Source organism: Halichoerus grypus, chromosome 8 (assembly GCF_964656455.1).
Source record: "Halichoerus grypus chromosome 8, mHalGry1.hap1.1, whole genome shotgun sequence".
Lineage (NCBI taxonomy): Eukaryota > Metazoa > Chordata > Mammalia > Carnivora > Phocidae > Halichoerus > Halichoerus grypus.
Window position 1 is genome coordinate 78,843,654 of NC_135719.1, and position 24,277 is coordinate 78,867,930.

General features: G+C 37.8%; 2 protein-coding genes and 1 pseudogene across 2 annotated transcripts; 2 read left to right on the top strand and 1 right to left on the bottom strand.

The window, feature by feature from the left end:
• The first annotated feature begins 3,993 nt into the window (after positions 1–3,993).
• On the top strand, positions 3,994–4,872 carry LOC118551906 (olfactory receptor 11H6-like). Its single transcript, XM_036118052.2, has one exon. The coding sequence runs from the start codon at positions 3,994–3,996 to the stop codon at positions 4,870–4,872; it is 879 nt and encodes a 292-aa protein (XP_035973945.1).
• A 4,564-nt stretch (positions 4,873–9,436) lies between these two features.
• LOC118551913 (U4 spliceosomal RNA) lies at positions 9,437–9,563 on the bottom strand (annotated as a pseudogene).
• Positions 9,564–13,317: 3,754 nt separating this feature from the next.
• LOC118551905 (olfactory receptor 11G2-like) lies at positions 13,318–19,273 on the top strand. Its single transcript, XM_036118051.2, has 2 exons — positions 13,318–13,337; positions 18,370–19,273. Exons 1-2 carry the CDS (start codon positions 13,318–13,320, stop codon positions 19,271–19,273), a joined length of 924 nt encoding a protein of 307 aa, XP_035973944.2.
• Positions 19,274–24,277: the final 5,004 nt, after the last annotated feature.

The window sequence follows — 24,277 nt, forward strand, 5'->3', positions numbered from 1 at the left end:
ATGTCCACGATAGCTAAACTGTGGAAAGAGCCAAGGTGTCCATCGACAGATGAATGGATAAAGAAATTGTGGTGTATATATGTACAATGGAATATTATGCAGCCATCAAAAGGAATGAAATCTTGCCATTTGCAATGACGTGGATGGAACTGGAGCGTATTGGGCTGAGCGAAATAAGTCAGTCAGAGAAAGACATGTATCATATGACCTCACTGATATAAGGAATTCTTAATCTTAGGAAACAAACTGAAGATTGTTGGAGTGGTGGGGGGTGGGAGGGACGGGGTGGCTGGGTGATAGACATTGGGGAGGGCATGTGCTGTGGTGAGAACTGTGAATTGTGTAAGCCTGTTGAATCACAGACCTGTACCTCTGAAACAAATAATACATTGTATGTTAAAAAAAAAAAAAGAAGAAGAAGAAGAAGAAGAAAGCAGGAAGGGAAAAATGAAGGGGGAGATATTGGAGGGGGAGAGAAACCATGAGAGACTATGGATTCTGAGAAACAAACTGAGGGTTCTAGAGGGGAGGGGAGTGGGGGGTTGGGTTAGCCTGGTGATGGGTATTAAAGAGGGCACGTACTGCATGGAGCACTGGGTGTTACATGAAAACAATGAATCATGGAACACTACATCAAAAACTAATGATGTAATATATGGTGATTAACATAACATAATAAAAAAAAGAAAGAAAAAAAAAAGATAGCCAAAACCAAATAAATAAATAAATAAATAAATAAATAAATAAAATGTAAAAAAATATCAAAGGCTTTCAATGAGTATATCACTCAAAAAAACTGGCTCTTATGCATACTAGGATATCAATTTTCATGATTCAAAAAGTGCTGTTACCACTTAGAGGGAAAAAAAAACATTTCTACCTTACAGAAATGGTGCTGAGAAAATGAGCAAACTTCAAGTCATAAACCCTCATGAAACTTTTTGCTAATTGATGCTTTGTAGCCAATAATAAATTATTAACGAGAGTGCAGTCTCGTTAGAGATGGCTCCAAACCAATAACAGAAGAAAAACATTATTAAATATCTCATCAAAGTACACACATACCCATGTACACACGCACACATAGACATAAAAGTAATAAAAATGAAAGTGTCTGAAAGTTTGAGTCTCTCTCAGCAATAACTCACTTGAAAGAAGAAAGAAAATTTCAATAATCATGCCAACCTTTAGGGTCATCTGCTAAAAGAGTCTGAAATAACCTAATGGGCTAGATGGGGAGGTGTCTTCTAGAACTTTGGCATTCCATCACCTACCCCATGTTATCTACTACTGGGACTTGTTCACCATGAAATGGAATTTACTTATCAGTGTCATATTAGAAGCACAGAGTGAACCTGGGAGAAAACTTGTTAGTAGAAAGAAGGAATAACCCCTTTCAAGCCATGGAGTGCGTCAACAGGAATGAGAATGAGAAATCTGATGACATGACTCTGATACTGACAAACACGAGAATCTAAAACTTGGAGCAGACTCAAAAAATGAATAAAATTGAATGTAAAGGAACAAGAAAATAAATAAAAAGTTCATGTCCCAGCTCAACTGGTGTTGCTATAGTGATTGCACCATCAAAAGAGGAACCTGTCCAAACAACAAAATTAACCTCTGTTCTAAGAATAGCATGAGAGTATCTATCTGATCACCACTAGAGAAACTGAGTCCCAAAGGCCAATCAAGGGGCTCCTGAGGGAAGGGAACATTGGGCACATAACAATCCTCTCATAAATTCTCACTTTTGGAATTCATAGGAGACTATAACCCTTAGGAGGAATCAGACACAGATTTCAGAGAAACATAGGTAAGTGTCTGTTGTGCAACAAATACGCCAATTTCTCTCCAAAGCACTATCGTGTGTCCAGCTATCTAAGCACCCTCTCTGAGCTACTCTCTGCCAAAGATGCCATACCCTCCCTCCTGCCTGCCTTCTGCAGCAGTGAAAACAGAAGATTCCAAGTCAGACCTGCCAGATCCATAAGGAGGTAGGTTCAGAAGACATACAATATAGGACAGTTCTTAGGTGTGCCTTCTAGCTCTGCCTTCTTTTATGTGGTTGTGGAAACAAGAGCACCTCACGTTACATGAAGAATGTAAGGAGATTCATCTTTACAACTAGGAGGGCTGGAAATCAGGCAAGTGAGAGAGATGAGGATGGGGAAATATGAAAAGTCCGTCCTTATTAACCAGGAGGTGCATCCAGTCAGAACCAGGTCTTTGGGGGAAATCGCATGTTAGTGAAGTGACATCTGGAAATGACTGACAAAGTGGCTATGAAAAGCAGGGCAGAAAACACTTCAGCTCTCTCTGATTTTAGCCATGTTTGGCTCTGTCACAGAGCAGATGATCAGGCACCTTGAGGAAGGATGCACAACATGACCGGGCACTCCACGGTGGTGGGTTCACTCCCACATGGCTTACAAAGCCCTTGCAATCCTCATACACATTAATCAACAAATACTTCCTCCTTTTAAACCTCTTTCCTCATTGTTTCTTCACTTCTGGGTTTCTGTGAATTCCTGCTACAGAGGAATGAACTCACAGCTTGGTTTTGCCAAACATGATCTAGTCACAAAGAGGAGCCTTACAGCAAAATGTGATGTGGAAAATTCTGAATTACTCTGATCCCTTGTGTCACTAATTGCAATCATCAAGATCATCCTTAAAGCTATGGCATTATGCAATCTGGAAAGTAATGCATTTTATAACTGATACATTAATAAATATTCTTAGCTAGAACACTTTTATTAAAAGCATCTGGATCTCTATTCTGCACTTATATTTTATGAATAAATATCACCATTCAATCATGTTACTTGGGTCATTTAGGCCCAAATGATGACTGTCCCTCATTAATGGAAGGGATCCTAAAATAAATTAATAAATTAAGACCAGACTACTAACATCAGAATTGTAGGCAATTTCATAGGCTTTGCTTTGCTTTTCTCACCATGGAAATCACGCAACATCTAAGTCTAACTCACACAAAGAAGCTTTCACAAAGATTCTCCTTCAACTCCCCGACACAATGCCAACCTCCACATCTAGAGTAAGATGGGGTGACAGAGGGGGTGAGGAACTAGAAAGGGAATCTTTGTCCAGTGGGACAGTTTATGGCTCCCAGCACAGTTCTTGGTTCCCAGAGGCCTCTGCTTGGGAGTATCTGACATTTGTGAGCCTCAGCATCTATCCATAAACCAGAAGAATAGAGGCCTTTCTAGGACACTTTGTGACACTTCAGGCAAAACCCTCAAAAATCCTTAAATAATATACCAGATACATTGCTCAGTTTTTCTACCTATAAGTAGCGATTTAACCTAGACCAAGGTTTTACAGAAGTATTTTAATTCAACAGGTAGAAGACGGAACTGATATGAAAGCCATTATGTAGATGTCTGGGAGTTCAAATTTTTACTGAGTTAACAAACCATGATCAATACTGAAGAATGGATGGTACATTTGATGCTTTTTGACTCAGTTGTCAGATGACCTTAAGACACCAATACTGATCCAGAATAACAGTGAAATGCATAAAGATTTCAGTGTGTGGTTACCTTTCTCCCTCTTCGGATGCCTAACATTTGTGTCTCTAATTCCAAAGATTTAAGTAATTGAAATTCTGTGTCCAATATCAAGGGTCTATATCTCTTAACCTATAGATACAAATACATGATTTTCATACCTACTTACGTTTGTGAGTACTGTCATTAACCTTCTCCAAGCTGCTTATCGCATAACAGCCTGTCTTTTACCGTGAGAAAATTCTGAAAGAGAAATGAGAGAATACAAAGATTCAAAGTCTGAGCATACCAAGAACTCTCCAAAGTTCATAGTCTTCAGCAGTATAGTTATATTATTTATTTAATGGAATAATGGAATCTGAGGGAGCTAGGGAATCTCCACAAAGGAAATAATCCTGAGGATGAAAGAATAAGGCCATCTTTGTCATTGTCACCCTTCTTCTGCATCCCTTAGGAAGCCATGAATATGTCAGGAGTCAGCACAGTGACTGAATTCATACTCCTGAGTTTTCTGTGCTCCAGGGAGGTTCAGGTCTTCCTCTTCATGCTGTTCTTTGTGTCCTACATCCTGACACTGATGGGGAATGGGACCATTGTCTGTGCAGTGAAGCTGGATCGCAGGCTTCACACCCGCATGTACATCCTGCTGGCCAACTTCTCACTCCTGGAGATCTGTTACATCAACACGACTGTTCCCAATATGTTAAAGAACTTCCTATCTGAGACCAAAACCATCTCTTTCACAGCTTGCTTCTTCCAGTTCTACTTCTTCTTCTCCATGGGCATCACTGAGACCCTCTTACTGCCCCTCATGGCTTTTGATCGGTACTTGGCCATCTGCCAGCCTCTCCAGTATCCTATCATCATGAACAGCCATCTCTGCATGAACCTGGTGGCCCTGTGCTGGGTCACAGCTTTCCTCTGCTATCCAATCCCTATCTATTTTATCACACAACTCCCCTTTTGTGGCCCCAACACCATTGACCACTTTGTCTGTGACCCTGGTCCTCTTCTGGCTCTGTCCTGCATTCCTGCCCCTGGAATTGAGCTTTCCTGTTCTATACTGAGCTCTTTTATTATCTTCATCACCTTCTTCTTCATCCTTGGGTCCTACACCCTGGTTCTTAGAGCACTGTTGCATGTCCCTTCAGCAGCTGGCCGACATAAGGCCTTTTCCACCTGTGGTTCCCACCTGGCTGTGGTGTCTCTCTTCTATGGATCCATCATGGTGATGTACATCAGCCCAACCTCTGGAAATCCAGGTGGGATACAGAAGATTGTAACCTTGTTTTACTCTTCGGTGACCCCACTTATAAACCCACTGATCTACAGTCTCTGAAACAAAGACATGAAGGCTGCCTTGAGAAAAATTCATATGTGCACAGAAATTAGTCAAAGCAAATGAGAGCTCATGAGTTGGTCAAAAATCAGAATTAATTATTTTCCCCATTTCCATTCCCACCTAAAAAGTAGGTGTTTATTCATTTGCCCCTTGAAACACAGACTCAAATTCATCTATTCTTGCCTTGTTACATAATGGACAACAGTATGCCAAATTAAATCATACTCTGCCCTCAAATCAGGATTTCATAGATCATAATTTGAATAAATGACCTGGATGTCCGGACTTTAGACTCTTCTTCTATCCTGACCTCCAATACCGGCTTGTCCATTTATCTGTGATTATTAACACAGTCCCTGTGTTTTTGCAGCTCAAATAAAAAGTAATTAGTGAGAATCCAACCATAATAGAGCCAAATTTTTTATTTAATTGACATCCAAAAGACTGACAATAACCAAACCTGTTTCATAATTACTTAGGGAACTTTTTAAAAGAACAGATTCTCAGTTTTTCTCCAAATTTAAATCAGAGTCTTGAAGTGGACCCCTGGAAATCCTTATTTTAATGTTACTCAGGTCGTTCTGGTGCACCTGACCAGCACCAATCCACAAATGATCTTATAGAACCACTGTTTTATTTTTTTAATTTCCAATTTCAATTTATTTTTTTATTATGTTATGTTAGTCACCATACAGTACATCATTAGTTTTTGATGTAGTGTTCCAGGATTCATCATTTGTGTATAACACCCAGTGCTCATTGCAACACCTACCCTCCTTAATACCCATCATCGGGCTAATCCATCCCTCCACCCCCCTCCCCTCTGAAACCCTCAGATTGTTTCCTGGGGCCCAGAGTCTCTCATGGTTCGTCACCCTCTCTGATTTCCCTCCCTTCAGTTTTCCCTTCCTTCCCCTAATGTCCTCCATGCTATTCCTTATGTTCCACATATGAGTGAAACCATATGATAATTGCCTTTCTCTGCTTGACTTATTTCACTTAGCATAATCCCCTCCAGTTCCATCCATGTCAATGCAAATGGTGGGTATTCATCCTTTCTGATGGCTGAGTAATATTCCATTGTATATATGAACCACAACTTCTTTATCCATTCATCTGTCGAAGGGCATCTCTGTTCCTTCCACAGTTTGGCTATTGTGGACATTGCTGCTATGAACGCTAGGGTGCATGTGGCCCTTCTTTTCACTACATCTGTATCTTTCGGGTAAATACCCAGTAGTGCAATTGCTGGGTCAAATAGAGCTACAATAGGGTAGCTCTATTTTTAACATTTTGAGGAACCTCCATACTGTTTTCCAAAGTGGCTGTACCAACTTGCATTCCCACCAACAGGTAAGAGGGTTCCCTTTCTCCACATCCTTTCCAACATTTGTTGCTTCCTATTTTGTTAATTTTTGCCATTCTAACTGTTGTAAGGTGGTATCTCAAAAGTACGATTACTTTATCATTTTTAATTTTTTTAAAGTTTTGTCTGCTTTATTTACAAGTTTCTTTTTTTATTATTATTATGTTATGTTAATCACCATACATTACATCATTAGTTCTTGATGTAGTGTTCCATGATTCATTGTTTGTGTATAACACCCAGTGCTCCATGCAGTATGTGCCCTCTTTAATATCCATCACCAGGCTAACCCATCCCCCCACCCCCCCTCCCCTCTAGAATCCTCAGTTTGTTTCTCAGAGTCCATAGTCTCTCATTGTTTGTCTCCCCCTCTGATTCCCCCCCCATTCTTCTCCTCCTGCTATCTTCTTCTTTTTTTTTTTTAACATATAATGTATTATTTGTTTCAGAGATACAGATCTGTGATTCAAGTCTTCCACAATTCACGCAACCCTCAGTTTGTATTTAAAAAAAAAAAATATGTGGCAGAAAGAAATGACATTTTTTTTTTTTTAAGAAATGAAATCCTACATTAGCTGGGAAATTACTTCCAGAGGAGAAAGAATCTAATAAACTTCTTAAGACAAATATTGTGATATCAACAGTTCCTTCCATTCTTGTGAATAGTCCTTGAAACTCAACTTCTATATCACAGAAGAGAAATTTCATATCCAAATAAGGGGTTATTAATCTTTGCTTTGGGTGAACATGCAATTAGCTCTAAATTTTATTCTTAGGATATTCTGGGTCAACTTTTGGATTAAGGCAGAACATCAGAAAGCTAATATGTGGATCAAAATTATTAGATCTGGGAAGAATTGCCTCTCTTGAGTTGTACTTCTATATAATGCCTTTGAATCTTGCTGAGAAATGTTATAAGAAGCAGTTATATTGAACCAGAGTATATCTATGTATATCTCTACCTATCTATCATCTTTCCATCTATCTATCAGCTATCTATCTGCATCACATACTTTGGGTGACCAATTTTCACTGTACTTCTTAGTTTCCCTAGTACGAATCCCCATGAAAGAAATTATTATAGGACTAAAAGCCATTAATTTAGCTTTCCCTGTGAACCCACTGTTTTCTTTTTACCCTTAATAAAAATCATGTAACAGATAATGTTTCCCCATTTCTCACTTTGTTTTCCCATTCTTCATAACACATTTAGAGGCTTGATAAGCGTAAGATCTTAACCAAAAACTATCATTCTATTTTTTTCTTTCCAAGTTCATATTTCTCTTATTCTTTCTTTTATTGCATTTTTCTTTTGGTATGTCAGATCCTTAATGGAACAAGGTGGAATATAGTATAATAAAGGAACATATGAATAAAGGTGTACGTAAATAAGTTGTTCCAAGAAGAGCTTATGAAGTGGTAAGGATTTTATTAAGATGAGATTTTTATTAAGCCTTCCTCTATATTACTGAGCAGGCTTTCCCAGGAGTTCAGATAAAACACTATTTATTGTGGCCTAGAATGTTTTCTAGATGATCTGATCCTGCCTACCTCTCCAGCCTCATATACCATCTACCTTCTGGATAGCCAAATAAACTATTTCATATTCTTTGAAAATCCCAAACTTTTACCTGTACTTATGGGACTTGGTTCCTCTAGAACTTTGCATGGAATATTTTCTGACTTTGAAAGATCACCCCCTAACAAAGGCATTCTCTAACCATCTCATGTAAATTACCCCCTATTCTATGCTAACATTTTCTATACTCATATATTCATGTTTTATTGAGGGACAGTTGACATACAACATTATGTTAGTTTCAGCTATACAATGTATGTATGTATATATATATATATATATATTGCAAAATCATCACCACAATAAGTCTAATTAACATCACCACACATAATGACAAATTTTTTCTCCCTTATTCTTTGTTATACTATTATGACTAACTAGAATTATAGATTTATGTGTTTACCTGATTTATTATTGGTATCCCTCACTAGAATGTAAATTTCACAAAGGCAGGAACATTATCTTCTACACTGATGTAATTCAAGGCACATCACAGAGGTAAATAAGTGTTTATGAAATGAATAAATGAAATGTATTGGTCCCAGACATGAACTGAGCAATTTATTTTTGACCACAGTGCTGTCACACCTGCTATCCAAAGAAAAGTGAGAAGACGAAGGAAAGCGTGACTGAGAATGGAAAAAGAAGTGGGAAGTTTGGGGAGGAGTTATTCCTGACATGATTGAAATGTGGGGCAGGGGGTGTTGTTCATGGGAAGCAGTACATGAATCCAGTAAACTATATTATTCAAACAAACTTTCAGGTAAACATTTTAATTATATTAAAATAAGACACTTGTATTCTGAAGAAATGCTTTTTCATTGGTTTTGTTTTTTTATTTCCTTAGAAATTTTCCTCTTAAATGTATAAGATAAAATGCTGGCTGAATTAAGGAGAGAGGGTATTTCATTTCTATAACTTGATCCTAATAGGATAGTGAGTGGAATTTGTAGGACACTAGAGGGCAGATACTGAGGTGAGTGGCAGTGAGAACAAGACGCCCTCAGGATTCTGGAGGCAGAGAGAGAGAAATTAAAACATAGTAAAAGGATATTCAGCAGCCACGAGGACCAACTACTTCCCACTTGTGGTTTCTTCTCACACAGTTGGTGGGAACAAGTCACCCTCCAGAGCAGAGAGTAGCCTCTGCCCGTGACTAGAAATCTGTGAAATTGAGAATCACCTTGGCAAACTGAACCAACCTGAGATCACATGCCATAGCTGCTAACACCTGCCCTGGGAGAGTTAACAGATGCACCCTATGTGTTTTTCTAAGAAAACATTCATATGTCATTGGCATGAGTAATGTATGTTGCCCTGAAAACACCAGATGCAGAGAATGAGTTTTTATTTTATCAGGCCCATCTTAAGACGCAGCTATTGCTGATATTTATGTGATATTTCCTTTAAAAATTAAACATTAATATAGGAAATTCTCAACTAATAATTGGAATGTACAGGCAAAACTTTTCTCAGAACTCAGTTCTTTGAAATTTGACATAAGTTTCCCATTTAAACCCTATTAGGTGATGTAAATGCCCAAGTTGGCACATAAGACTCTAGGTGATACATAATACACCTGCACATATTGAACTACATTCTAGCCAACACCCATTCCTGATAAAAGGTCTTAGCAAACTGGTGACAGACAGAAACCTCTTTGATCTGTGAAGAGCTTTCAATTAGCAATAATCACACCTCAGACGAACCTCACTGGCTATGATACTGCCACTGTGCAAAGCTCAAAACATCTTTGATCTGTAAAGAATGTTTTCGAACACCTACATCTAGCATCATACTTAATGGTGAAAGTGAATCTTTCTCCCTAAAATCAGAAACAAGACAAGAATTCTGCTCTTACCACTTCTATTCAACATCATATTGGAAATGTTAGTGCAAACAGGCAAAGCAAAGAAGTAACAGGCAACCTAATTGAAAAAAAGAAGGAATACTTCTTTAATTAGACATGACATGATCATCTCTGTAGAAAATCCAATGGAATCAACAAAAAAGCCTACTATAACTAATAAGCAAGTCTTTCAAGATTTCAAGATACAAGAACTATATATAAAAATCAATTGTATGGGGCACCTGGGTGGCTCAGTCAGTTAAGCGTCTGCCTTTGGCTCAGGTCATGATCTCAGGGTCCTGGGATCAAGGCCCTGAGTCTGGCTCTCCACTCAACAGGGAGCCTGCTTCTCCCTCTCCCTCTGCCTGCTTCTCTGCCTGCTTCTGCATGCACTTGCTCTCTCTCTGTCAAATAAACAAACAAGTCTTTAAAAAACTAAACAGGGGCGCCTGGGTGGCTCAGTTGGTTAAGCGACTGCCTTCGGCTCAGGTCATGATCCTGGAGTCCCTGGATCGAGTCCCGCATCGGGCTCCCTGCTCGGCGAGGAGCCTGCTTCTCCCTCTAACCCTCCCCCCTCTCATGTACTATCTCTCTCTCATTCTCGCTCTCTAAAATAAATAAATAAATCTTTAAAAAACTAAACAAAAAAAATTAAAACAGGGGCACCTGGGTGGCTCAGTCGGTTAAGCAGCTGCCTTTGGCTCAGGTCATGATCCCAGCATCCTGGGATCGAGCCCCACATCGGGCTCCGTGCTCAGCAGGGAGCCTGCTTTTCCCTCTCCCTCTGCCTGCTTCTCTGCCTACTTGTGCTATCTCTCTCTGTCAAATAAATAAATAAAATCTTTAAAAAAAAAATTAAAACAAATTGTATTTCTGTAAGTATTAGCAACAAACAGAAATTGAGATTTTTTTTAAATAATGCCATTTACAATGGCATCAAAATATATTGAATACAGATAGAACTGATAAAAGATGTGAAAGACTTATAGAATGGAAACGACAAAACATAGTTGAGAGAAATTAAAGATGTAAATACGTGTAAAGATATAACTTGTTTATGGGTTGGAAAATTCAGTAGTGTTAAGACATCAATTCTTCCCAAAATGATCTATGAATTCAGTGCAATTTCAATCAAAATCCCAGTGGGGCTTTTTTGCTAGAAATTAGAAAGCTAATTTTCAAATTTATTTGGAAATGCAAAGGACTTACACTAGACAAAACAAAGTTGGAGTAACACTGTTAAGACTTATTATAAAACTACAAATGATCAAAACAATGCGGTATTGACATTAAGTTAAACAAACAGATCAGTGGAAGAAAATAGCATCCAGAAATAGTCCCTATTTTAAACAAAAGCAATTCAGTGGAGAAAAGATAGCAATTTTAATACATGGTGCTGGAATAATTGAATACCCACATCAAAAAAATAAACAGTATCTCAACACTTCACAAAATACACAAAAATTAACTCAAAATGGGCCATTGATTATAAAACCTAAAACTATAAAACATCTAAGAGACAACACAGGGAAAAATCTTTGTGACCCTGGCTTAGGCAAAGATTTCTTAAATACAACACCAAAGGCATGGTCCATAAAACAACAAATTCATAACCTGGACTCCACCAAAATTAAAAATATCTGCTCTTGGAAAGACACTGTTAAGAGAATGAAAAGACAAGCCACAGATTAGGAGAAAATATTGGCAAAGCTTAGATCTGTTGAAGGACTTGCATCCAGAATGTATTTTAAAAAACACTCAGAATATCAATAATAAGAAAACAAATGACCCAATAAAAATATGGAAAAATATTTGAGCACACATTGAACAGAACATATACAAATGGAAAATAAGCAAATGAAAATATATTCAACATCACTAGTTGTTAGGGAATTACAAATTAAAATCACAATGAGCTACCACTATATACATACCAGAATCACGAAAATTAAAAAGATCAACTATAGGTGGCGCCTGGGTGGCTCAGTCGTTAAGCGTCTGCCTTCGGCTCAGGTCATGATCCCGGGTCCTGGGATCGAGCCCCGCATCGGGCTCCCTGCTCCGCGGGGAGCCTGCTTCTCCCTCTCCCACTCCCCCTGCTTGTGTTCCCTCTCTCGCTGTGTCTCTCTCTGTCAAATAAATAAATAAAATCTTTAAAAAAAAAAAAAAGACCAACTATACCAGTGTTGGTGATGATATAAAGGCACCAGAACTCTCATACACTGCTAGTGGGAATGTAAAATGGTACAAGCACTTTGGAAAACAGTTTGGCAGTTTCTTAAAAAGCTAAGCATGTATCTACCATTTCATAAAGCCATTACACCCCTAGCTATTTACCAAAGAGAAAAAAGCATGTGCATACAGTCTTATACACAAATGTTCCTAGCAGTTTGATTTATAATGACACAAAATTGGAAATGACCCAAACATCCATCAAAAGCCAAACAAATGAGCAAATTCCTATCTATACAACAGAATATGACTCAGCAATAAAAAGGAATAATGCATCAATAGATACAACTTGGATGAATCTTAAAATACTTGTGCTGAAAGAAACTAGACCAAAAAAAAAAAAATACATAAGGTATGATTCCATATATATATATTCCATATATATATATATATATATATATATATATATATATATATATATACATAGCTATGAAAAATGCAAACATCTACAGTGAGAGAAATATCAGTGGTTACCTGGGGAGTGATGTCAGGGAGGGATAGGAGGGAGGAATTGCAAAGGGGCACACTTAGGGAAGTTAGAGATAGACTTGTGGGTTGATTAATTAATGAAACAATCAAGTGATTTGTTAATATATCATTCCACCTGTATGAGATTTAAAGCAAGGTAAATATGTCAACTTGTATAGGAAAAAACACACACACACACATGCAGAAATTAAGGTAGGCCCCCAAGGGAAGTGAATACAAGCATAAAGATGTCTCTTGACACTGTTTTCCTTTTAGAAGCAGTAAATGGATCCTCAAGGATCAAAAACAACAGGGCTAACTTCCTGACAGGCTCTGTTTATAACCCCTCCACCCTTCCACAAACACAATCAAGGATCCTTATTACAACCACTTCCACTTCTTTTCTCCTCTCTGGTTACTGCCATCTCTCTAAGAAAATTAAAAAAGAAACTTTTGAGAAGCTTCAGTTTGGAATTCCCTTTGCTGATCCAGGTAAAAAGGTTTTGAAGTGTTTAGAAGAGCAAAAGTCATAATCTACTAGCTTCCATCCGCAGCTCTCTTCAAATTTGCTACAGCCATACACATACAACCAATGATTCCTTAAGCTTTTACTGGTCAGGCACTGGTCAAGGTACTGCTACAGGGATTTATCTCATTCAATAATCTTTACAACAGCCCTTTAAAAAGGGCATTATTAGGCCCACTTTATCACTAAAGAAACTGAGTATTAATTTCCTATGACTAATAAAAAAAGCTCTTGACTCTAAATCCAATGTTTTTTTCCATTATGCACAGCTGCCTACCACTCATCCCAATCAGGAAAATTATCCTTACTCTTCAGTATTTTCTACAGATTACCCAACATTACAGATGTTACAATACCCTCACTGAAACTATACAAACTGAGGGTTCCAGAGGGGAGGGGGTGGGGGATCGGTTAGCCAGGTGATGGGTATTAAGGAGGGCAGGTACTGCATGGAGCACTGGGTGTTATACGCAAACAATGAATCATGGAACACTACATCAAAAACTAATGATGTAATGAATGGTGACTAACATAACATAATAAAATTAAATTTAAAAAAAAAACAACTTGGGGTCATCTCCCAGGACCTCTCCATTCATCATACTCTGTCCACTGAAAAAATTATGCTGAGCATAGTCATTCAAAAAAGAAGTAGCGTGTTAGGAATAGAAGTCAGGGTATAGTAGACTAAATCAGCTTATATCCTTGCAAATTATTTTGTAGATACTGAATGTAAGCTAGTAGCAGTGAAGTTCAGAAAACCTTGTTTGGGGCGGTGGGTGGGGGGATGGGTTAGCCTCGTGATGGGTATTAAAGAGGGCACATTCTGCATGGAGCACTGGGTGTTATACACAAACAATGAATCATGGAATACTACATCAAAAACTAATGATGTAATGTATGGTGATTAACATAACATAATAAAATTTTTAAAAAAAGAAACTATACAAACTATCTCAAGGAGGGAACTGAGTTGTCATGAGACATCTCCAGACTGGCTATGGAGACAGGCCAACACATAGACATACCAAGATCAGGAAATGTCTTCCTTGAACTGTGTATCGCATGACCTAGCTCACTCACTCACTCAGTCCATCTTAACCCTTCCCGAGTTGACTAATTTAACAAGTAAACCAAAAAAAAGATGATTGCTGTGTATTAACTCAGTCTATTAACTCAGCCTGGGGTCATAAACACACTGATGTTCACAGCGCCCTCAGCAATCGATGCAGCGGGAATCCACCAGTTTTTTGTTTTGTTTTGTTTTGTTTTGTTTTGTTTTGTTTTGTTTTGTTTTGTTTTAACAGCCCTGCTCAGAATTGTGGCAGGTAAACATCATAGTTTCTTCTGTTCAGAGGAGCTAAGTGATAAAAGGTGAGTAGCAATACAGTCCTGTTAAATATATTAGATTGAGCATAAAATGGTGATGGCCATTCCTGTTTTCTAGAACAGCTTTGTGAGACTTCCTGACACTGAACTGCTCTGAGAGGGAATGGTTTTACTCAAAAGTCTAACATGATTTGTTTTTCTGTTCTTAAGAAGTTAAATGCCACTGTTTGGAAAATGGAGAATAGAGGAACTAAGGTAGAAGCAAGGAGTTCTGTTAGGTTGCTGCTGCAGAAGTCCAAGGAAGAAAGGATGGTCATTTGAACTTGGGAGACAACAGTGAAGACAAAGAGAATTGTATGACATGAGTCATAGTTTAGAAGCAGAGCATCTTGCTGATAAATTAGATGGGAGGGGTAAAAGAAAGGAAGAGATGCAATATTAGACTAAACCAGGAAAAGTAAGTTCTTGAACATTAAGCGATTCAAAGTGCTGAAAATATTTTGAGGGAGTGGACAAAGTGATTATTACAAAAATAACCTTTAGAAATATGCTGCAAAGCACTTTGATTAAAAATGCCCCAACCAGGGGTGCCTGAGTGGCTCAGTCGTTAAGCATCTGCCTTCGGCTCAGGTCATGATCCCAGGGTCCTGGGATCAAGCCCCAGATCGGGCTCCCCGCTCAAGGCAGAGCCTGCTTCTCCCTCTCCCACTCCCCCTGCTTGTGTTCCTCTCTCACTGTGCCTCTCTCTGTCAAATAAATAAATAAAATCTTAAAAAAAAAAATGCCCCAACCATAGCGGTGCCTGGCTGGCTCAGTTAGTTAAGCATCTGACTCTTGATCTCAGCTCAGGTCTTGATCTCAGGGTCTTTAGTTCAAGCCCCATACTGGGCATGGTGCCTACTAAAAAAAAAGAAAGGAAGGAAGGAAGGAAGGAGGAAGGAAGGAAGGAAGGAAGGAAGGAAGGAAGGAAGGAAGGAAAGGAAGGAAGGGAAAGAAAAGAAAGAAAGAAAGAAAGAAAGAAAGAAAGAAAGAAAGAAAGAGAAAGAAGAAAGAAAGAAAGAAAGAAAAAAGAAAGAAAAAGAGAGAAGAAAAAGAAGGAAGGAAGGAAGAAAGAGAAAAATGGTTGCTTCCGAAAAGACTACATTCTGAAAATGTTCATCCTGAATGAGAATAGGGTAAAGTAATGCAAATGTATATTAGATATTTTATGTCTGGTTTAAGTTTGCCTTCAAAAGATGAATACTTGGTATGTGAAACTTAACCTCAGTCCCAAGTCACGCGTTCTTAAAATCAGAGAGGAAAGGGCATTTAGAAAGTGTAAGTCTATGGTACAAGAACCAGAACCTGTTGCTCCCACAGCTGAGGCACTAAAAGACCCACTGTAATATAAGACATAAACTAGCAGGCTCCTGGGAAACTTTATTGGCCACATGAGTTCCCCATGTCATGAAAATCATATAAAATCCAGAAATAGGTCTGGCTCAGGGAGGGAAGCTTTTGTACACAGCTTACAAGTTCCAAACTATTACTCAGTTTGCTGGTCCCCTATCATAAATCTTCCTCTCAAATCAACACAAAAATACACTATCATCAGCTACTTCTCCCCTGACACCTTCTGTCATTTTATTCAGGGAAATCTTACTGTTTTTGAATACTCTGACAGACCACTGTCAGACTCCTTGGATAACTATGCCAACCCTCAAAAATAATTTGATTAACTGATACTACATTCCAGATAATGCAAATGGATATTTTTCATGTTCCTTAGGCATGCCCTATTTACAGAGGCTGTCATAACCAAGACCCAGGGTTGAGGGTAGGATTATTTAACAAAGGTTGTGTTTTGTGGGGGTTTTTTTTAACTCAGAAAAACATAAAGCCATTATGCAAATGTATAATCATCCAAGGTCATTCTGACTTAAGGCTCCCAAACAGTGACTAGAAGGGAGCAAAAAATTAAAGTTTTCTCTTCTTTTCAAGTTTCCCGCTACATGTACCTTAGCATTAGAGCAATAGTACCAGGTTCCACAGTTCATATAACTAGAATAGAAATAGAAATAGAACATTTCTACAAAACAGAAAATTTTATAGAGTCATATCCCCAACCCAAACCATCAACGACTTGTTTCCACAAAACCACATTAATGCTCATCCTATCCCTCAACTGTATCTACCCTAGGTGGCTGGGGAACCATATTAACAGAGGTGAGCTGCAGCTACTTCCTACAATTTGAATGTTTTACTCCTGAAGCTGGTAGACTGCATTACCATGCAGAATAAGTGAACTTGTTAACTCCCTCAAAATAGAAGATTCCCAATAGTCCCAAGGGTCGCTGTTCCAAGGCCACACAGTCTGAGTCAGCTTTGCCCACAAGTAGCTCTGTTGGTGTGATCTCTTTTTTTTTTTTTTTAATTTTTTTTATTGTTATGTTAATCCCCCTTGTTGGTGTGATCTCTTTCTGGGAACTGAAAAAAGTGCATTATTCATTCATTTTATCAGTATTTATTAAAAGCTGCCTAAGTGCAAAGCATTATGCTAATTCCCAATCATTTCTGGTAAAGTGGCTTATACAAACTGATTTCAAGCCTATGAAAAGTTCTTTATGAAACGTCCTGTTCAGGAAGATGTTTCTGAGTGAGCCACTTCAAAGAATTCTCTCTTGGGAGAGGCATATCGGAAAAGTAGGTACAAAAAAGAAATGCCTTATTTAAGTGATAAGGCTGATCACAAGGCTCAATGTTCATGTAAGATGGACAACAAACTTCCCAGATGTGGCTTAAATTACACCATGCATTACAATGTTCTCATAATTCAAGTTTGGGGACGGTTTTCTTTTTTTTTTTTTTTTTTTTTTTCCCCTCACTTCTGGACTACTCTCTCTTGAGAACAGAACAATTTTGATATAACCACCTACTCTGGAAAAAAAGTACTGACAAGAAGAGAACTACCCAGTCCAGTACCCCCAGAAGAAATCAAAAAAGGGAGAAGCCATTAAAGCACAGTCTATATAGCATTCCCCAGGCCCTGGTAAACATTGACCTTAACATTAGAAAAGAATGTAGACAGGGGCACCTGGGTGGCTCAGATGGTTAAGTGTCTGCCTTTGGCTCAGGTCATGATCTCAGGCTCCTGGGATCAAGTCCCGCATCCGGCTCCTTGCTTAGCAAGGAGCCTGCTTCTCCCTCTGCCTGCCACTCCCTCTGCTTGTACTTTCCCTCTCTCTCTCTCTCTCTCTGGAAAATAAATAAATAAAATCTTTAAAAAAAGAAAGAAAGAAAAGAATGTAGACAATCAGAGCTCTTATATACAGTCAATGGAAGTGAAAAATAGTGCAATAATGATGGAACACTGTTTAATAAATTTGAAGATACACACATTCTATGGTCCAGCCTATAGAAATGAGTGCAAGTGTGAACGGAAAAATGAACTATATATTCATAGAATTATTCCTGATAGCTCCAAAGTGGAAATAATTCATCTAAGTGGTAGTTTATTCATCAAATGTAATAATATAGAGAAGTAAAAATGGGGAAACTACAGATAATGCAACAACATGAATTTCACAAACCTACTTTGAACAAAAGAAGACAGCCAAAAGGATAATTTCATTTATGTAAAGTACAAAAACAAGCAAAACCAAATACTTTCATTTAGGGATGCATACTTAGTTATTAAAATAAAGAAAAACAAGGAAGTGATTACCATAAGGAAAGGAGAATGTTACAATTGGAAGGATAGAGAGGCAGAGGATACTGCTTGGGATGGAGCATGAGGGAAGATTCTAGGGTGCAAGTGACAGTCTATTTCTTGATCTCAGTGGTAGTTACTACGGAGGTTTATGTGTAATAATAAAGTTATAAGCTTATGTATTTAGCATGTTCACATATATTTCACAATAAAGAAATATCTCTGTCTATCCACTGATATTCACTGGCTTCTTGTGTTTTTCAGTCCAACAGCTAAGCTAGAACAGTATTTCAGAATTAGACAAAAATAGTAATTACTGAGATTAAGTGTTTATTGCATTCCACAGGGTGGTTTCGATGCATATCTGGGTCCCCATCTACACAAACATTCAATAATGTGATGGTCTTTTCACAGCTCCCAGACCCATGAAAATCTCCAACACCCTCAACACCTCCAGCACCATCACTGGCTTCATCCTCCTGGGCTTCCCTTGCCCCAGGGAAGGGCAGATCCTCCTCTTTCTGCTCTTCTCTGTTGTCTACATCCTGACCCTCATGGGCAATGCGTCTATCATCTGTGCTGTGTACTGGGATCAGAGACTCCACACTCCCATGTACATCTTCCTCGCCAACTTCTCCTTCCTAGAGATCTGGTATGTCACCTCCACTGTCCCCAACATGTTGGCCAACTTCCTCTCTGACACCAAGGTCATCTCCTTCTCTGGGTGCTTTCTCCAGTTCTACTTTTTCTTCTCCTTGGGTTCTACAGAATGCTTTTTCTTGGCTATTATGGCATTTGATCGGTACCTTGCCATCTGCCGGCCTCTACATTATCCAGCCATTATGACAGGACGTCTCTGCACCAATCTTGTGGTCAGTTGCTGGATACTTGGTTTCTTCTGGTTCTTGATTCCCATTATCATCATCTCCCAAATGTCCTTCTGTGGATCCAGGATCATCGACCACTTCCTGTGTGATCCAGGTCCCCTGTTGGCCCTCAGCTGTACTAGAGCCCCTGTAATAGAGTTAACTAGCTCCACCTTAAGTTCTCTGCTCTTATTTATTCCCTTTCTCTTTATCATGGGGTCCTATACTCTGGTCCTGAGAGCTGTGTTGAGGGTCCCCTCAGCAGCTGGACAAAGAAAAGCTTTCTCCACCTGTGGGTCCCATCTGGCTGTAGTTTCACTGTTCTATGGCTCAGTGATGGTCATGTATGTGAGCCCAACATCTGAGCGTGATGCTGGGATGCAGAAGATGGTGACTTTGTTTTATTCCATAGTTACTCCACTCATCAACCCTGTAATATATAGTCTAAGGAACAAAGATATGAAACATGCTATGAAGAAATTATTGGGAACCTAAAAGTAAGTCTTGGTTTAAAAGATTTGGGGACAGAATCTTTTTCTTTTTTTTAAGATTTTATTTATTTATTTGACAGAGAGTGATATAGCACAAGCCGAGGGAACAGCAAGGAGAGGGAGAGGGAGAGGGAGAAGCAGGCTCCCGTTGAGCAAGGAGCTGGATGTGGGGCTCAATCCCAGGACCCTGGGATCATGACCTGAGCTGAAGACAGATGCTTAACTGACTAAGCCACACAGTTGGTTCTTAATTTCTTAGTTAAAAAGAAGACTCACATCACTCAGAAAATTGTTTATATGGTTTCTGAAATTTATACACCATACTTCTTATTTCCTAGATTTTATGGGGCTATAAGGGATCTCAAAGATACATTCCATCTCCCTAATTTTACAATTGATAGAGTCCTAGAGTGATAAACTGAACTGAGTTTGTTGGAGAAATAGAATTAAAAACATCTCCTGCCAAGCCAGAAAACCTCTCCACAGTGGTAGAAGAGAATAAAACAGTTTTATTATTGAATAAGTATCAAAGAAAGGGAATATGTGTATCATATATGGGCAATGGGTCTATCATCTGTGCTGTGTACTGGGATCAGAGACTCCACACTCCCATGTACATCTTCCTCGCCAACTTCTCCTTCCTAGAGATCTGGTATGTCACCTCCACTGTCCCCAACATGTTGGCCAACTTCCTCTCTGACACCTCTTCAGAAAGAAATCTCATTCCTTTACATAGCCAAGCAAATACAACCCATTTACATACATGTTCTGAAGATAAATAATAACTAATCCTCAAGAAAGACTTGACAGCACCCTTTGTCACACACAGTTCATCCTAAATTCACTCAGTAATTGGGATGGTCATCTGTGTTTGCCAATTGGTTTCCTGCAATGGAAAAATAAACTTGTCTATACTGCCTGAGATAGTTTTGCAGGTTGGAAGATAGGCCACCAAAGCTATGCTCGTATACGCCCACAGAAAGTGGGAGATTGGGGCACTACCCACTTCGATGATTACATTTCAAAGAGACGTCCTAGGTCCTTGACAAAGACATTCCTGAGTCATAAAGCTGGCAAGAGGCTCATTTAGAAGATGTGGTTCATATATAAAATGGAATATTACTCAGCCATCAGAAAGGATGAATACCCACCATTTGCATTGACATGGATGGAACTGGAGGGGATTATGCTAAATGAAGTAAGTCAAGTAGAGAAAGACAATTATCATATGGTTTCACTCATTGGTGGAACATAAGGAATAGCACGGAAGACCATAGGGGAAGGGAGGGAAAACTTAAGGGAGGGAAATCAAAGAGGGAGACGAACCATCAGAGATTCTGGACTCTAGGAAACAATCTGAGGGTTTCAAAGGGGAGGGGGGATGCGGGGATGGGTTAGCCCGGTGATGGGTATTAAGGAGGGCACGTGTTGTGATGAGCACTGGGTATTATACGCAATTAATGAATCACTGAACACTACATCAAAAACAAACGATGTGCTGTATGTTGGCTAACTGAACATAATTTTTTTAAAAAGGCGCGTTTAGATTTTTTAAATTTTTACATACATTTCAAAGACAGAAAAAAATTAATTACAAGTTTTCTAAAGTAAATGCTCAAGAAAAAAAAGGGGGGAGAGTGGAAAGTCTCTTCTCTTATTTTCAATAGGGATAATTCAGCCTCTAATTTTTCATTTGTATTTATGAGTTATGAGTTATAACTCTATGGCACAACCTAAAGTTTTCTATTATCCTTTCAACAACAACAAATTGGCCTTATTCTTCTAGTTGAACTTAAATTTCTGCCCTCCAGAACATCTGTCATGGTAACATCAATTATAGACAAAAGATTAATATCTTTATATATATTTATATATAATATATGTATATTATATATGTAAATCTTCAGGTCAATAAGAAAAATAGCATCGGCACAAAAGAAAAAGTGCCAAATGTATGAAAAAAATAAATAGCAGATGTTTCAAATATCTAAAAATACATTCTATTTTATTAAGAATTAGACAAAAATTGACAAAGATCAAACACGTTGTTGGGGGAAACAGCAATCTCTTCCTTTGCTAGTAGAAGGTAAATTGTTGCAACAGCTATGGAGGACATTTTAACAAAAACTATCAAAATTTAAAGGGCATTCCTTTTGACTCAGCAATTCCACTCTTAGATATTGATCTGAGTAGTATACTCACATATAAGAAAAATGGCATATGTACAAGAATTGACTACTGTTTCTAATAGCAAAAGATTAGAACAATCTAAGTTCCTATCAATTAAGGACTGATTGAATTACTATATATCCATAGAATGAAATATACTCTATAACTGTAAAAAGATGAAGATCTGTACATGTCTATTGATCTAAAACTATCCTCAGGGCGCCTGGGTGGCTCAGTTGGTTAAGCGACTGCCTTCAGCTCAGGTCATGATCCTGGAGTCCCAAGATCGAGTCCCGCATCGGGCTCCCTGCTTGGCAGGGAGTCTGCTTCTCCCTCTGATCCTCCCCCCTCTCATGCTCTCTGTCTCTCATTCTCTCTCTCTCTCAAATAAATAAATAAAATCTTTAAAAAAAAAAAAAAGATTTAAAAAATAATAATAATAAAAAAAATAAAACTATCCTCAAAGTACATCATTAAATCAAAAACAAGATGAAAAAAATCTCTATTTGGGCTATCTTTCATGTGGAGAAAGATTATGGGTAAGTATATATTTGTGCTCATAATTACATTATATGCTTGTTGAAGAAGAAAGAAAAAAGTAGAACAGTGATTGTTTTTGAGAAAGAGAACTGGGTGTTTGGGGCAGGGAAAGAAGACATTCATTGCATATACTTTTGTATTTTTAAAATTTCTTTCTATAAGCATGTATTGGATTTAAATATACATTTAAACAATTAATGATAACATTAAAAAATAAATTTTAAAACTATTCCACTATGAAATTAGAACCAGGGAAACATTTCTTCATAATTCTTTGATTCTTTGGGAAATTAGGAAGAGGACTGACTGTTGATGGAAAATGAAAAAGAAGAAAATTGACAACCTCTTATCATCTCACTAAAATTCTTTGGTTCTATTAGAACAAAGTAGAAATGTCTTCTTCTTCTGAGGACCTATGAGAATAAATAAAATATGAAAAAGTGAAAGTGGCTATATTTTTATTCTTGTTGTACCCTTTTCCTCCATGACCACTTACTCATTAAAACAATTAAATATATTTAACATGCTAGGCACAGAGCTAGAAGATGACTAATACACAGAAGTGAATAAGACATATTTCCTTCTCTTGGGGGGTCATAAACAAGGGGTAAATGGACAAGATGTGCTATAAACAAAGGAATCATAAGTTGATATGGGAGCAAGTATAAAAAGAGTACAGATAAAAGCCAAGAGTATTAAGGGGTGAGAAAGCATTACAAGTTCTGAAAAATGTACTTAACCATTCATAGATCACAATCTATTTACAAGTATACCACAATACACAGAAAAGAAGCTTTCTAGAATAGGTGTTCCATAGGGCATTTACTACCCCATCATGATTTATAATTGGCCACACCTATTGATATACTAATGAGTGATGAGCATCCTTAATCAAGATAAATATGGCTCCAAGATGTAGATGTAATATAGTTTACAATTCAACAATTAAGATAAATAGACGTAAAGAGAAACAGGGAACAATAAAAAATGTCATTTGGGTACTGAAATATAAAAATCAATCTCTAAAGAACAAAGTACAGTTGTTATACTAATATTTAAAATAATACATTCAGAACTTATTCTTTGAGCCAGAACCATGTAAGCTCATATGTGGAAGGTACTTTATGTATTTGATCTACTTTTATGAATTCAGCTTTTTCACTCCAAGGGATACACTGATATTTATTTGTATTCAAGAAAGATTTCTTTAATGCAATGATTCTTCTCATCCACAGTAAAAAAAAAAAAAAAATGTTCTTTTGCTTTTCTCAATATATAAATACTAAATGCCCATTGCAGTAATTCTCAAACAAAACATAAAAATGCTTTTAAAGTTATCTAAAATCCCACCACTCTGAGGGAACCACCATTAATACTTTAGTCAACTATCTTTCATGTGTTCTTGTATACACATACACACATTCTCACATATGCCAATTTTATATGAATGAGAATTTTTTTATGGTGGACTCTCCTTTATTTTCTCCTTCCTACTCCCTACCACCACCACTTCATCCTCAATCTACTTTTCTCTCTACCACCAACCATCCCTACTAGACAATATTAACAACCTAGTACATATGCTTCATGCTGTTCTCCATGCTCCTAATTATATCAAAATATTTTTAATCATGTGTCAGGGATCTTTTCATTGTTTATCTTACAAATTATATTTCATTGACTTCTCTGTTTGGTGTCTTTACATTTGGCCTTACAATATATGCAACTCTCTCCAAAGTAAGATTAGGTGTACCAAATATTTTCATTTTGTATAGTAGGCCAGAGATGTATAATTAATAAAATTGGGTTCCTTCAACAGGATCTTTTAATAGGAAGAACTCTTCTTGAGTTGTGCGTAATATTCATACCATAAAAGACATGACTGAGAACAGGCTTCATGTCCTTATTGAATGCGATGTCGCTAAGAATTTTAAGATTAGAGTTTTTATAGAGGATATTATTATAGAGGATATGAGAGGATGTGATAAGTCGTCTCCATTTCTACTAAATAGCCAGATATGGGATTCACATACATCACCATGGTTTCATAGAACAGAGACACCACCACTAAGACTCACATTTAGAGAAGGCATTTTGATGAACTGAGAGCACCTGAAATGTAGCTATTAGAACCAATACATATGGTCCAAGGATATACAAAATTATGAGAATGATGATAGTTCATAGTACATGTTCTATGATATGGCATAGGTATGGGACATGACTCAGTGGGCCCATGTGTAGTGGATGCTATAATGTGCTGTCCCAATCTTTCTTTCAAGACTGAGACAATCATTTC

What these genes read in the sequence shown, in the direction of transcription:
- LOC118551906 (XM_036118052.2), top strand. Translation starts at nt 3,994, where the DNA reads ATGAATATGTCAGGAGTCAGCACAGTGACTGAATTCATACTCCTGAGT.
- LOC118551905 (XM_036118051.2), top strand. Translation starts at nt 13,318, where the DNA reads ATGGGTATTAAGGAGGGCAG. An exon ending in ATGGGTATTAAGGAGGGCAG is followed by an intron (nt 13,338 to 18,369) that starts GTACTGCATGGA and finishes CAACACCTCCAG; the next exon opens with CACCATCACTGGCTTCATCC.